Source organism: Brachypodium distachyon, chromosome 5 (assembly GCF_000005505.3).
Source record: "Brachypodium distachyon strain Bd21 chromosome 5, Brachypodium_distachyon_v3.0, whole genome shotgun sequence".
Classification (NCBI taxonomy): Eukaryota; Viridiplantae; Streptophyta; class Magnoliopsida; order Poales; family Poaceae; genus Brachypodium; species Brachypodium distachyon.
Window position 1 is genome coordinate 12,560,605 of NC_016135.3, and position 13,917 is coordinate 12,574,521.

A 13,917-nucleotide genomic window follows, 5' to 3' on the forward strand; every position below is an offset into this window, starting at 1 on the left:
AGAAGGGGGGAGCAACGTGTGCGGCGGAGGTGGAAGCTGGCGGGGGCAGTGGGGCACAGTGCAGTGCATGGGGATTGGGAAGGAAGATAGACGCCAAGCGAGGCAGGGGACCCACGGGAAGAGCGTGTGTGGCGTCGTCTTCCTCGTGCGCGGGTTCAGAGGTGGCAGCAGCGGCGGTGAGCTGACGTAGCGTGGGGGACGAGATCGCCAACCAACGGCGGGGAGCGCGTTAACCTGACCCATCCGTCACGTACGGGTACGGCTTCTAGTACGCTCGATTATTGTGCTCCGAAATATTCGAAATCTGTACCTTCTGGAGAAATTTCTTTTTCCCGTTTGGGGCTTGGAAAAATGGGAGAACTTCTTTGAAATTTCAGGAAATTTTGAAGTAAGTAGACCCGGTGGCGGACCAGCCAAGTGATTGATCGACCGAATAATTTTTTAAATTATTTTTGTTAGTAATTTTTAATAAAAAAAAATAGAAAGGCAGTGCCTTGTCTCAACTAATATTAAAACGGTTTTATGTATCCAAGTTGCCTGATTTTCAACCGTTGGATATGATTTGTGTTTTAAGATTTGAAATGGATGGTGGAAAAAAAGAGTAACATGAGAACTATATACTAATTCAACAGTTCTGATTCGTCAACTTAGAGCCTGTTTGGTTATGCTTGAATGAGGTTTTTGATTTTTGGCTTCTGGTTTTGGACTTGATATTATTAAATTATGCTATAAGCAAAAAGCCAAAACCAAAAATCAAAATTCACAATTTAAGCCTAACCAAATAACGCATGATTTAAGCCTTTTACTTAAAAATCTGCAACTTAGATATAACCACATCCTATTTAAAATATGGGTCCACTGCTAGACCCGAGCGGCACCTAGGCTAGCAATGCCTCCAAATAGCCCTCGAGCGCTCGCCTGCGACAAATACACCTTCAGTTTGAACAATTGACATGTTGTCTGACTTGGGAAAAAAGAAAACTGGGTACATTACAAGAGTATAAAATGTAGCATGATGTTTCAATGAAGTACAAATTGTCAAATGTCAGATTAAATACAAGAAATCAATATCAAATACGCCTTCGATTACACAAAATACACGTTTTGCCAACTTATGCTGCCGTCAAAAAGTGTGCGATTTAAATTAAATTTCAGAAAGAGAAAAGGCATGTGTCTTTAGCTGCTGCCTTCACATGACAGGTCAGTAAGTCAGGCCTGATTGCATCATGGCGTTCATGTGCCTCTCTCTTCCTCCGACGCCCCCGTATGTTCACGCACTGATCACGTCCGCTATCAAGCTCGAGCATGCGCTATTCTCCAAAAGAGCAGCAGTTCTTGCTCCACCGTTGGAACTTATAGCGAGTTGTTCAATCCAGCAAAAACGAAAGAAAAATATCCCGTGCGAGTGCGAGAGTTGTTCCCCGAGTTCACTGGCTGTAAAATAAACCAACAAGATGATAAGATCTCTCTTCACAAGTGGGCATGGTCATCCAACCTGATGCATATTTAAGAGCCATTCACCTGAAACCGTGCAATCGTGCTTATTTTAAGCCCTGGATGATTCTAGGCATAGGTAGCGGAGAGATTATTTTTCCGTGGAAGCTTGGCCTCCGGTGTTGACTAGGAAGAGAGAACGGACGGACCTTCTGAATTCTGAAACGTGTGTAGCCTCGTGGAGTCGTGGTCCCCTTTTCCAGTGGACATGTCCGCTCCCTTTCGCTGGTCCGACCACAGATCAGGAAGAAACAAAACGAGAAGGTGGTCTGGCTCTGTACATTGGGACGGACGGACTCCAGGAGGCGCTCTCCTGACCGTCAATTCGGCAACTCCCGTGTGATGCTTTTCGCTCTGCACTGGTGGCATTCACGGCCCAAAAGACAAACGAGTTTGGATCGTGTATCGATCCCCCCGGAAAGGAAATGACGTTGTGTTTACAAAGTTCACTCGTTGTCATTCATGATCCACACCGGCTAGTTGCCAAAGGCAAGCCAGATGGAAGTATAATGATGCTGCTGTCATACAGGAACTTCCTTGCTGCAGTAGGCATATTGCATGCCGGGAAATGAGACCGGAGCGGGATCGATTAACACATTGTTGATTTACAACTTGAACTCAAAGTTATACATCCAAAACACGCTAGTAATTCTCTGTGTGGAATATCGTATTTGGCAATTGTACCTAGTAGTCGTCTGACTGCTAGTGTTATGGCAGTAACAAGAAATACAACTGCATCGGTGCTGTTCTGATGGTGTCTAGATTAATCCAGGGGTGCGGTTCCCTCTGTGCTCCTGATCAATTGCTTCGAAGGGAAAACAACGGCAGCTATAGGTTTGTCTTCGTACCCGCCACCTTCGTCGATGATGAACCGGAGACCGTCGATGTGGAGTTTCCCATGGTGGCCACTTACAATGACTGTCTGCTTGCCGGCAAGATCCTGGAAACAGACATCCACATATATCAGAAAATCTGCTCATGTGATAAATTAAATAACGAGAGCGGCAGAAGCAGTGTAAGCTGCTAAATGATCTGAAGAAAACATAGCCTACGTAGCAGTACAGGTCCTACAGTAGTACAGTTCACATACATGTACTGACCATGAACACAACAACATGCAGCAATGAATAAGTTGCTGGCAGCCTATCACATTCGCTGCCTCTATGCACATGCACCATGTGCTTTCTGTTTCAGCTAAAAGAGGTAAACCATCCAAAGTATCAGAGAAATTGGTATTGTTTCTGAAACTGCACCCAATGCACCTCGCTGCTAATCTAAAGCACATTCAAAGTATGGCAAGTTTGACAGCTGTAGTCATTTTCCTGCATGCCACGCAATTTGTTTCTACAGACCACTAAGGTTTATGCCAAGAGAACTGGCTCAGTAATTTTGTCGGGATTGTTCAGTACTTGCATCATGACTAGTAAAGAAGCTCACATATATGGTGAGAAAACTCTATCCTTTGAATCAAAAATTTTACTGGCCTGCAACTATCTACTCCAATAAAAATTAGTCCAGACAAGCATAAGATTGCTGAGAAAATGTGCACACTTCCATTGTTCATCGGAGTGAGAAATCAAAACAATTTGGGGGTAACTGTGCAGGCTGAAGAATATGGTTGTCTTTTCTCTAAAACGCATGCTACAGCTCAAAGAATTTACAAAATCATTCTGCAGACTATATTGGTGTCTTCTATAGAACAGAAAAGGACCGATGCACTGAATGTTATATCTAGTTGCAAACTTTGAGTAACTACACTAGAGGGCACAGAGGTAGCTGCAACACCAAATTAATGAACACAATAACATGGAAAACAAACAGAAGAGTAAAGTGCTTGTCTCTGGGAAGATATAGTACAATAGGATCACATAATAGCACACCTCTGGTATGTTCCAAACATCCTGCCTCCCGCTAAGCATTTGAACCTTTGGCACCCTTGTGTCTCTAGTTCTCAAAACTCTAAGCTGCTCATTCAAATCGATGGACTTCTCCAGGCCAGCATGAACTGCAATCAGTTTGCAAACAATCTGGCCTTCATCTGTATCAATAGGCACGTTTTCCTGCCATACAACCATAACATGAAACATTGAAGCAGAAACACCTCCTGCATCTCTACTATACTTTGAACTAGAGAAAAGAAGCATACCCCTTCATGGATCCAAACCAAGTCATGCAGAAACCTCTTGTGCTCCTCAGGCACAGCTTTCGTGAGATCTACAGTGCAATTAGAACCGCTGGCAAATTAGAAGCTGCTTGGTTAAATTCTGGTGGGAGCATTCCCAGCTATGAATATATGCTTACACACTCTGGAAAAGAAACACAATTTGCTATCTGGTGTCATTGATGGGTCAAATGATATCCACTCCACGAGTTACCTTCCAGTGATCAAGACAAGCTTGGTGACCTCTAGTCCTCTAGAGTGTCCCCTTAAAAAGGATCATATGGTTGTTGATCACTTCATTGTTAAAACTAAAAGGACATTGGAGAATTAGAAAACATATTTGGTATTAACTCGGTTCTTATTGTGGGAAATTCACCTAGCTGTGAATAATCCTCACCTTAGTACTTAATTTGTAGAACCCAAGTATTAATACTGTTCCAAAGTGATTAGAACCAAAGTATTCATACTGCAATTTCTATAGCATCCTAATCATGCAAGCTTTAACCATTTAACGTAGTTTTTAATGTCTGTACATCTGCTAGTGCCTTCTACTCGTGCCTACATGTCTTCGATGTAGTTTTTCCTTTATCTTTTACTTGCTTCAATAGTCACCTCGACTTGGCCTCTAATTTAGTAACATGCCAAACATGTATAAGTTGCCACTTGCCAGACTTTGTTTTTTGAAGAGTTAACCCTATAAAACATCTTATGTTTGGTAGCAAAGGTGAGCACTTCGAGAACAAAATAGCACAAGCTCCGATCATATGATCCAGGTGTAGGTAGACTGGTAGAGTGCGCAAAAATGGAGCATTATTTGCTTATTAGTCGTAATATGGTAGAGATCCAGCCCAAAGGGTGGCGTGTTGCGTGCGTTTATGGCATGGTCTTTTGGATGGTGTCTGTATCCTGAACTATCTCTTTCAGTGAAATGATGTGCAAGTCTTTCGTATATTCGCAAAAAAAAAAGTAATGGCAGTGTATAAAACCACGTGAATCCCAATCAACATGATCAAATTTAGTTCTTAACCAGGAACCATTTGATGAACGAATGCTCATATTTAGTTATATAGATATACGAATTCATGTATGTGTTAACTGGTATAAAGCCTGCTTTTGTTGGTCTCACAATGAAGTATAGAAGATGCATGACGAGTAGATTAGTTGTTGATGAAGTGATGTTCTGCAATCACCAACTGTGCAATATTGTGCCTCCACTTCAACATCTGCAAATCTACTGAATGTCATATTTTTAGTTGTGGGATTATGTTCAGTTAGGCCAACCACCATAATGTTGGGTCAGACTGGGGTTTGTTTTCCACACTTGTTCCTCGATTAGTACTGCTTGCAATTGACGGGTTACACTTATCTGATTTCAATGAAAATAAACCCAATAACAATTTCCCCTTTTCGAAAGAAGACTCCAGTAACAGTATTTTAGTGACTCTATGCTTATATTATTAAAAATTGGGTGACCGTTGCTCAAAAGCATAGCAGTAGCAAAATTGGTGATTGTAAATATAAAGAAATAGGTCACAGAGTATATTAATGTCATCAAAGTGCGCTATGTAGTGCTTCTAGTGATAAAAGAGGTGGTCGCTAATAATGTAAAGTGCTCAGTATGCTTCAACAATGAGCACTACAATGTTAGTAACAATGAAATGGCTGTCCTTAATACCAAAAAAGTGTTACTTCACACTTAACAAGTAAAGATTGGAAGTTAAAAGCATTTGTTAATGGCGGAGCTTATAAATTGCTAATGAGTAACACGCAAATTCATTTAGGCACTGTTAATGGCTTTAACGGTCACCTGACTCGCCTCTCTAGACTCCAGTTATTATAACCAGTTCTTCAGTGATACATGAGAGATCACATCATGAAGCAATGGAAGTAAGTAGTACTTATGAAGTATGAACGCTAGTATTATCTGAACTGACCAGGGGATCCATGGGCGACGCCGTAGGACTCGAAGGTTGGCTGAGCATCGTAGATAGAGCCCTTGTACGGGAGCCCCTTCTTGGGGTTCCACCTCTCCTTGATTACTCCGCCCCATCTCCTCCCTTGAACATGCATATCCTCGTGCCCTGGCCCGTGGAACCAACCCTCGTGCGCCTCATTGTCGATGTACTCGGGCCAGGTGGCGGCGAAAGGGGAACCGTCAGGGGGCGGCGGCAGAGCGCCGACGAAGGCGGCGAAGGCGAGGTCGTGGTTGCCGCAGAGGAAGACGTGGCGCTGGGCGGGGTGTCGGGCCGGGAGCGCGAGGAGGAAGTCGAGCACGCGGCGGGTGTGCGGGCCGCGGTCGCAGTAGTCCCCGAGGAAGATGACGAGCGCGGTGGCGAAGGCGTCGGCGGGGAGCGCGGATTGTAGGTTCGCCCACAGGCTTTCCAGCTTGGAGATGAAACCGTGGACGTCGCCCACGCAGATCACCGTGCGGGGAGGCGGGGATGCAGGAGCCATCTCGCCGGTGTCGTTTCCTCGGCTCCTCGCGGGGGATGGGAGAAGAAGCGGGGAGAGCAGAGAGCCACAGAAGCGAAGTTCGATTGAGATCGACTTGTTTGGCAGCAATCGCTTCCAATTTTGCTGGCTTGGTAAGCCTATTGATGTGATCTTGACGATATTTCGTTGGAGCTTGATCCCAGGAATGGAAGAAACGGTAATTACCATCTGCGCCTATACTCAGGCCTTGTCTACATGGTCTACAATATATACCATCAGATCTTTAATGTTGTTTACCTGACTGATAACCACGCGGTGCTATCTCTGTTTCTAAATCTGAGAAGCTCTAGCTTTGACCAAGTATATAGAAATAATATATTAACATATAGAATATCAAATAAGTATGTTAAGAAAATATATATGATGACGAGATTTAATAAAACTAATTTAGAATTGTAAATGTTGGTATATTTTTTTAAAACTTGGCTAAAGTTTATAAGACTTATGACATAGGACTTCTTATATTACATTTAGTAGCGAATGACGTACTTCTACTTAAGTTTGAGATCATTCGGTTATATTAGTTCGAGTGAAAACGTTAAAAATTTCATGGAAAATACTAACAGTTGACGGTCCCTCTCTTTTTTCTCAAGCTTCTAACATTGTTGGCGGAAGCGGCGACAAGCACAAACCGTCGTCAGGAATGACACAGAGAATGGCAGTAAATGCAATAATTGAGATTGAAGAGTTTACCGGATGTGGAGAAGGATGAGAAGGACTAGATGCAACAACTTCCGGACACAAGTAGGTGACAATAAGGGCAAAGGCAAAAAGATTAAGATAGAAGAGTTCACCAAAGTTAGGGACGGAATGATATGGACCACATGGAAGGTTTGATCCGGCGAAATGACGTCCAGGCATGATGATTTGTGTTCTTCGATGTAGAGAAAGAATAACTAGTTTGTGACAATGTTGGGACATGCGTACGAGAAAGAAATAGGGGCCACTAGAGCAAGCCACCCATTTTACCACCCAAGAATAATCAGAAGGGTGTGCAACTATCAATCAAACCCGCCACCACATCTACAAGTGATTCAGGTCCATAATCATCAGAGGCAAGCTTATTTTCGTTTAGTGTGAAAAGGCTAAATATACAATAAAAAATAAACGACTAAATCGACTAGCACAAAATTAACATTGGGAAATAATCCAATCTCACTGACCGATATGAGTAAACATCGATTCCTATCACGAGAAAAAGATGCTTCACGGCCAGACCCTTCTTCTCCATAGCTCATCTCTCTCCTAAGCTCTTCCACGATTCAACATCTGCTTCCAAGATTTATTTGTTCCGACTCCTCCTGAGCACCACCTTCCTCCTCCCGCGCACCGTCTATGTCTCACACAACGGAGCTCAAGCACATATCATGAAGTTCTACAAGACATTGAGGGTGAAGAGAATGAGTTCTAGACCGCCCGATATGTCTCAAAAAAAAATTGTACAAGTTGGATACACTTGAATTTGTTATGGACGGTTCGAGACGATGGGTTATTTAGTAGCATTTTATTTTTGAAGTGTTAGCACAGACCCATCAAGAGTTTTTTTTTCCATCGGTTCATCACTTCTCAGATTAAAAGAAAAAAAAGACATGACAGCGTCATCCGTCGATCCTGCAATCAACGCTATCCTGACTGTCCATCCCCACCCTGGTCCAGAAACTTTCCTGAACCATCGCCTCGGCCCGTTCGCTCGCGGCCTCCGCCTGCCCCCTTCCTCCTCGCGCACGACCAGCCCCCGACTTCCGCCGCCGCCTCCATCGCTCTCGGACTCTCACCCCCCCCCCCCCCCCCCCCCCAAATTCCCCGCCGCCACCGTCGCCGCTCGCAGCGGCAGGCGGACCGCTCGAGAGCGAGGACATGCTAGAGAAAGACAGAATATCCTATTTCTACGATGGTACGTTACGCTCCGTCTTCTCCACTCCACTACCCCTAAGCACAGCACAGCCCTAGCTCTCCCTTACTCACAAGTCGCTGCTCTTACTACTCTTGCTCTTGGGTGCCCCATAGCGCAATTTCGATAACAAGGGGGAATACTCCATGGACCTAGTTGTATTTTGTTCTTGCTTGGCCGATGTAATGTTGATAATGTGTCATCACGGTCGAAGAGTTTGCTGTGGTTGTACTGCGAAGGGGAAATTCTAGATGCCATGGTCCACTATTTCCTTTTAGTTTGCGCAAAAAAAAAACTATTTCCTTTTAGTTCTATCAGGAGTTCTTCAAGTAGAATTCGTGCTACCCTGTTCATTGGTCCACTATTTCCTTTTAGTTGTTCAACCCTAGCCTTAGGTGCTGTAGAGTGTATCCAGTATGCTCCATTTGATGTCTCATTAGGAAAATTCAAATGGTAACCGTTGTCGCCATTGTCTGTTTACTAGTGTGTTCATTCATTTATTTAAGGTCCCTAATTACACACTTTGTTAAAAAAAATCCACACACTTTGTTCAAGATGTGTATAAGTTTTCATTATTCAGTTTATGTTTTTTGTTTGACTTTTTATGATTGTTAACTTGATTACTTTTGTTTGAACGAGCATCTCAGGGGATGTGGGAAATGTGTACTTTGGGCCAAATCACCCGATGAAACCACATCGTCTGTGTATGACACATCATCTTGTCCTTTCTTATGGACTTCACAAGAAGATGGAGATATATGTCGGTATTGAATTTTGTTTATGCCCTTTCCTTGCACTTAAAGTGCCCAATGTGTCTTTTACCTTATTTTTCTCCAAATGGCTTTTGCAGAGACCCCACAAAGCATATCCAACAGAGCTTGCCCAGTTCCATTCTGCTGATTATGTGGAATTCTTGCACAGGATAACTCCTGATACCCAGCACCTGTATGCAAGTGAATTAACTAGATGTATGAGTGATCACATTCTCTTCTACAAACTACTCTTCTAGGCTTCACCATATTCTCAGTAAACTACATGCCATATATCTTGCTCCTTACGTTGGCTGCTAGTTACATGTTTCTGTAAAAAAAAACACGTCAAAATTTGGGCAGAACTTGTACATGATGAGTCACAAGAGGGCCATGTGGTTAAGAAATTGTGGTGCACCATATGTGTTTATATGAACAATCGCCAGCGACAGTTGGTCAAACTTGTGTAACATCAGAGTGGCACCAAACCAAACGCCCCCTAAATTACTTACCTGGATCTAAGGTATTGCTATAGCTTAGATCTTCACATGTACAATTAAAATGGAAGCATGTACAATGCAAATGGAAACTTAGCATGTCTGCACTTCAATGAAAATTGTCTGGATACTTCCCAAAATATACCTGTTTTACCAAATGGAATTGTATCGAGTATTGAACACATCTCCATGTCTTTGGAGTTTTCTGACTTCAATTCTCTGATTCCTTCATACTTTGTGCCCATTTAACTTTTCTAATCAATGTTCTCAGATAATCTTGGAGAAGACTGCCCGGTATTTGATGATTTGTTTGAGTTCTGCCAAATTTATGCTGGAGGAACTCTAGGTATCATGAAAGTTGTCAATGCTTTTTATTATGCGCTCTCTAAGATGTTCTTTATTGTTTCAGATGCGGCTCGAAGACTAAACCACAAAACATGTGATATTGCTATAAATTGGGCTGGTGGTTTGCATCATGCAAAGAAGTGTGAGGCATCAGGCTTCTGCTACATTAATGACCTGGTTTTGGGAATTCTGGAGCTTCTCAAGTATCATTCCAGGGTTCTCTATATTGACATCGACGTTCATCATGGAGATGGAGTTGAAGAAGCCTTCTATTTCACTGACAGGTTCATGCAAATTTTCCACCATTATTCTTTTGTTGCCACCATTATTTTTTCCAATTTAGTTGCCATCTCTTTCTTCTACCTTGGACAGTCTGATGGTGTGGTTTAGTAATGCCACGGTGTCTTCAAAAGCTTTAGATTTTTTTTAATCTGATTATCTATATATTTTTGTAGGGTAATGACTGTAAGTTTCCACAAGTATGGTGACATGTTCTTTCCTGGCACAGGTGATATTAAGGTAATTGACAAGCTTTTTTTTTATGCATTTTCCTTTAACTCTCAGATTAGTTCGTTGTTAAATTTTGTGTGGTTCATGATGTTGACAGGAGTTAGGCCCTTATCCGTATCTTGGTTTATGTTCACTACTGGACATTAAGTGTTCGGTGTTTCTTGTCTCTTAGGTACTGTGCATGGTAATTTAAGTTCGCATGTCAAATCTCAACTGTTTGTAATAGAAGAGAGTTACCAGAACTAAAGGGGTTTTGTTATAATGTTACTCAAGTTGATAATACTAAAAGTAATTAATAGTTTCAGGAGCAATTGAAGCATACTTTGTTTTCTTGTTTCTTCTCACTGTCTTCCACCCTCCTAGAAGTGTTTTTTTGGGAGACATCCTCTTAGAAGTTGTAAATAACATTTTATCATTAAACATTGGTTCTTTTACTGTGCAATCTTGGCACGATATTTTATTTACCTAGTATCATATATGGGAATAATGGAGGTTTGTGATCTATATTCGATAACTAGTCGTGCTTAAAAGGGATTGTTTATCATCTAGCCAAGAAGAATCGAAGCCGTTCAGTGGCCAACAAAATTCTCGCGGTTATGCTTAAACTATCACTTGAAGCTTCACTTCGTTGTTTTCGCCATGGGTCATGATGCCTTTCATTTTTTACAATGATGGTGTTTCTGAAGTCTGAACGACTTATTTCCGCAATTCTATTTAATGGAGATATGAATTCTCAAATCAAAATTTCCCCATCAACTGGAGATAGATTGTGTGTAACTTGCAAAATAGAGAAAAGGCAAGGTTCAATATGATCTGAAAATGTGTGTTTCTGGTTATAAGCATGTTGAAAATAGTTGGCACTTACAAAGCTTGCATCCCGCTGACTCGCTTTGCCTTTAAATTGTTGCATATCACGTGCTGTACTGTTGTTAAGTAATGATGAGGCCTTTGATTTTCAAATCTTTTTTATAGCTTTGTTTTGGATGTATGTGCTCTTCATATTGATTTTAGCTGGCTGTCATTTGAAGGACATAGGAGACAGGGAAGGAAAATATTATGCCATCAACATCCCACTTAAAGATGGCATAGATGACACGAGCTTTACTCGGCTTTTTAAAACGGCAAGTTGATTTGCATTGCTTTATGGTTATCCATCTCCTTGTTCTTTTGTCTTATTAAGTTATGTCATATGTTACTTATCATGTAGATTATTGCCAAGGTTGTTGAGACATATCTACCAGGTGCTATTGTTCTTCAATGTGGCGCCGATTCATTGGCACGGGACCGTCTAGGGTGTTTCAATCTTTCCATTGAAGGTTCTGTAGTTCTTAAACCCGATATGTGCTACTTATAGATTTTGTAAAACATTTTTTTAGATAACTAACCATGTTTAACTTCGTCTGCACTGAATTATTTTATTGCCGTACTTTTCGGAATGTCCTTGCATTAATGGTGTTTGGGGTCCTTTGGACTTTGAACTTTATTATCATTGAGCCTCTGTTGAGTGATATATCTGTTTTCATAAACAGGCCATGCTGAATGCGTAAAGTTTGTCAAGAAATTTAAAATTCCCCTGCTGGTAAGGGAGAAACTGTTCTGTTATAATTCCATTTACTTTTCCTAGGATATCCACTTATGTTGGAACATGCAGGTGACGGGAGGTGGTGGATACACCAAAGAGAACGTAGCACGCTGTTGGGCAGTTGAAACTGGGGTCCTTTTAGACACAGACCTCCCAAATGGTATCTTAGTTCTCTTAGCCCTCTATTGAAGGATTATTAGTAGCTAATGTCCTCTTAGCCCTTTTGTTTTTTAGTGACATTAGCTAGTAATAATCCTTTAATAGTAGCAACATTTTTCTTGTATTCTTTTCATTCTTTCTCTTGGTCTCTGAAGGTGAAAACAAATCTGAGGGTTCCCTAATACTCTTTCTAATATACTCCCTCCGATCCATATTAATTGTCTCAAATTTGCCTAAATATGGATGTATCTATGCCTAAAAAGCGTCTAGATACATGTAATATTTCGACAACTAATATGGATCGGAGGGAGTAGTTTTTTTTAAAGCAATTTTTTCATATATGGTTTATCCATGATGTAGAAGTTTACATTACAATTTCTTTGCAGAGATTCCTGACAATGAATATATTAAGTACTTTGGTCCAGATTATACATTGAAAGTACCAAATTTGAACATGGTATGAACCTTTTTTGATTGATCTTTTCTTTTAATCATGTACCTAGTTGGTGCTATAGTAGTATTTACCTTTATGTACTGTTTGGCGCATCATGCTTTCTATATATTCAGTATCATCCAAAATAGAACTTCCATTTCTTTCTGTAGGGATATATAAATGGCTAATTGCTATGGATCTTCTTATTTGATTAATGGACCAGGACAACTTGAATAGTAAGACCTATCTCAGTTCAATCAAAGTGCAAGTCATGGAGAGTTTGCGGGCCATACAGCATGCACCTGGCGTTCAGATGCAAGAGGTTAGTTTGTTGCGTTTGCATTCACAGGATGAATCATACAAACTGAAACTGGAAACAAGCAGAACAGGAATTATATTATATAATTGGCCATTTTGCAGGTTCCACCTGATTTCTATATCCCTGATTTTGATGAAGATGAGCTGGATCCTGATGAACGTGTTGACCGTAAGTGCTTTACCTCTTGACATGTTTTAGAGTGCTCATATAGATGAGTACTGACTTCATGATTTGTCTGCAAACTCGCAATTCTTCTCGAGAAGCATGTGGGATGCCACAGCGTGAGGATATTTTTTCATGGAAAATGGATCCATTTATCCGTCGTCAATTTTTCTCTATTCTTTCACACTCATCCAGTTCTTCATCTGTATTCGTTTTCTGTCCTGAAATCCTGTCATCGTACATCTTACAAAACTGTGTATTCTGTCTCACAGAGCATACCCAGGACAAGCAGGTTCACCGTGACGACGAGTACTATGAAGGTGACAACGACAATGATCATGACGATGGTGCACACTGAAATCCTCTCCTCTTAGGAGATGTAGTCATGTAGTCAATGACAATGTTAGGATCTGACGTTAGGAGTAGAAAGCGTTGCGGGAGATTCTAACATTTCCTGACTTGTACACAAATGATTTCATGACTTGAGGATTGGTTGTGATGTTGCTTCTATTAGCTGGGAAAGTGCATTGCAGACATTGGTTGTTTCAGAAAGTGTGTATTATTTGAATACAGATATCAAGGAACAAAATTGACAAATTATATTGTGAACGGCAGATAGCAAATTTTATTTACATGCGTAGTAAGAATTTTAATGTGAAATCAACATGATATATCTTCACTCCATTCTTTTTCTATATCATCAAAATTCACATGCGGTGAATCTGGTGGTCAATTTTCAGCTTGAGGCCTTGTTTGGTACTGGGGTATGTACTCTCTTAAGTGACTCAAATTTGTCCAAATATGTATCTATGTCTAAAAAACGTCTAGAGATACATGTAATAGAAAGTCACTTGATATGAGACGGATGGAGTAGATGAATGTAGTGGTGAGTAGAATGAATGTTGTATGGATACTATCAAATTCAGTGTCGATTCCAAGTTTTGATCGTACACACGCCGCACGCAACTTCCAATCTGGCAAATAAATGGTTCCATTTGAATCTGCCCAGTTTCCACCTTTATATGTACGGAGTAGTGTTTAATTTTTTTGCTACATGTACATTAATAATTTCGGCTTGATTTACCAATTCGAATTATTTAGTACTTTCTCCGTTCCATAATT

The 13,917-nt window shown here is 41.1% G+C and overlaps 2 protein-coding genes across 3 annotated transcripts; one reads left to right on the forward strand and one right to left on the reverse strand.

Moving 5' to 3' along the window:
• Positions 1-2,040: 2,040 nt before the first annotated feature.
• LOC100832205 lies at positions 2,041-6,296 on the reverse strand. Its single transcript, XM_003579635.4, has 4 exons — positions 5,590-6,296; positions 3,641-3,708; positions 3,375-3,554; positions 2,041-2,434 (listed from the first exon to the last, which is right to left on the reverse strand). The coding sequence occupies exons 1-4, from the start codon at positions 6,107-6,109 to the stop codon at positions 2,258-2,260; spliced, it is 945 nt and encodes a 314-aa protein (XP_003579683.1). The 5' UTR covers positions 6,110-6,296; the 3' UTR covers positions 2,041-2,257.
• A 1,626-nt stretch (positions 6,297-7,922) lies between these two features.
• LOC100832825 (histone deacetylase 9) lies at positions 7,923-13,427 on the forward strand. 2 transcript variants are annotated; one of them, XM_003579637.4, is made up of 14 exons: positions 7,923-8,042; positions 8,687-8,799; positions 8,890-9,007; positions 9,557-9,631; positions 9,695-9,914; positions 10,086-10,149; positions 11,169-11,261; positions 11,348-11,456; positions 11,670-11,719; positions 11,792-11,882; positions 12,268-12,338; positions 12,538-12,636; positions 12,735-12,801; positions 13,068-13,427. In XM_003579637.4, the coding sequence occupies exons 1-14, from the start codon at positions 8,006-8,008 to the stop codon at positions 13,151-13,153; spliced, it is 1,293 nt and encodes a 430-aa protein (XP_003579685.1). In that variant the 5' UTR covers positions 7,923-8,005; the 3' UTR covers positions 13,154-13,427. The 2 variants fall into 2 exon arrangements, with proteins under 2 accessions (XP_003579685.1, XP_010239874.1); XM_010241572.3 differs by lacking the exons at positions 12,735-12,801; positions 13,068-13,427 and having other exon boundaries at positions 12,485-12,629.
• Positions 13,428-13,917: the final 490 nt, after the last annotated feature.

Bases quoted from the DNA above. Each gene is read 5' to 3' on its own strand.
- LOC100832205 (XM_003579635.4), bottom strand. From the start codon at position 6,109: ATGGCTCCTGCATCCCCGCCTCCCCGCACGGTGATCTGCGTGGGCGAC. The intron at 3,555-3,640 runs GTATGCTTCTTT...GTTGTATGGCAG, and splicing joins TGGTTTGGATCCATGAAGGG to GAAAACGTGCCTATTGATAC. The intron at 2,435-3,374 runs GTGTGCTATTAT...GTCTGTTTCCAG, and splicing joins ATGTTTGGAACATACCAGAG to GATCTTGCCGGCAAGCAGAC.
- LOC100832825 (XM_003579637.4), top strand. From the start codon at position 8,006: ATGCTAGAGAAAGACAGAATATCCTATTTCTACGATG. The intron at 8,800-8,889 runs GTCGGTATTGAA...TGGCTTTTGCAG, and splicing joins ACAAGAAGATGGAGATATAT to AGACCCCACAAAGCATATCC. The intron at 9,915-10,085 runs GTTCATGCAAAT...ATATTTTTGTAG, and splicing joins GCCTTCTATTTCACTGACAG to GGTAATGACTGTAAGTTTCC.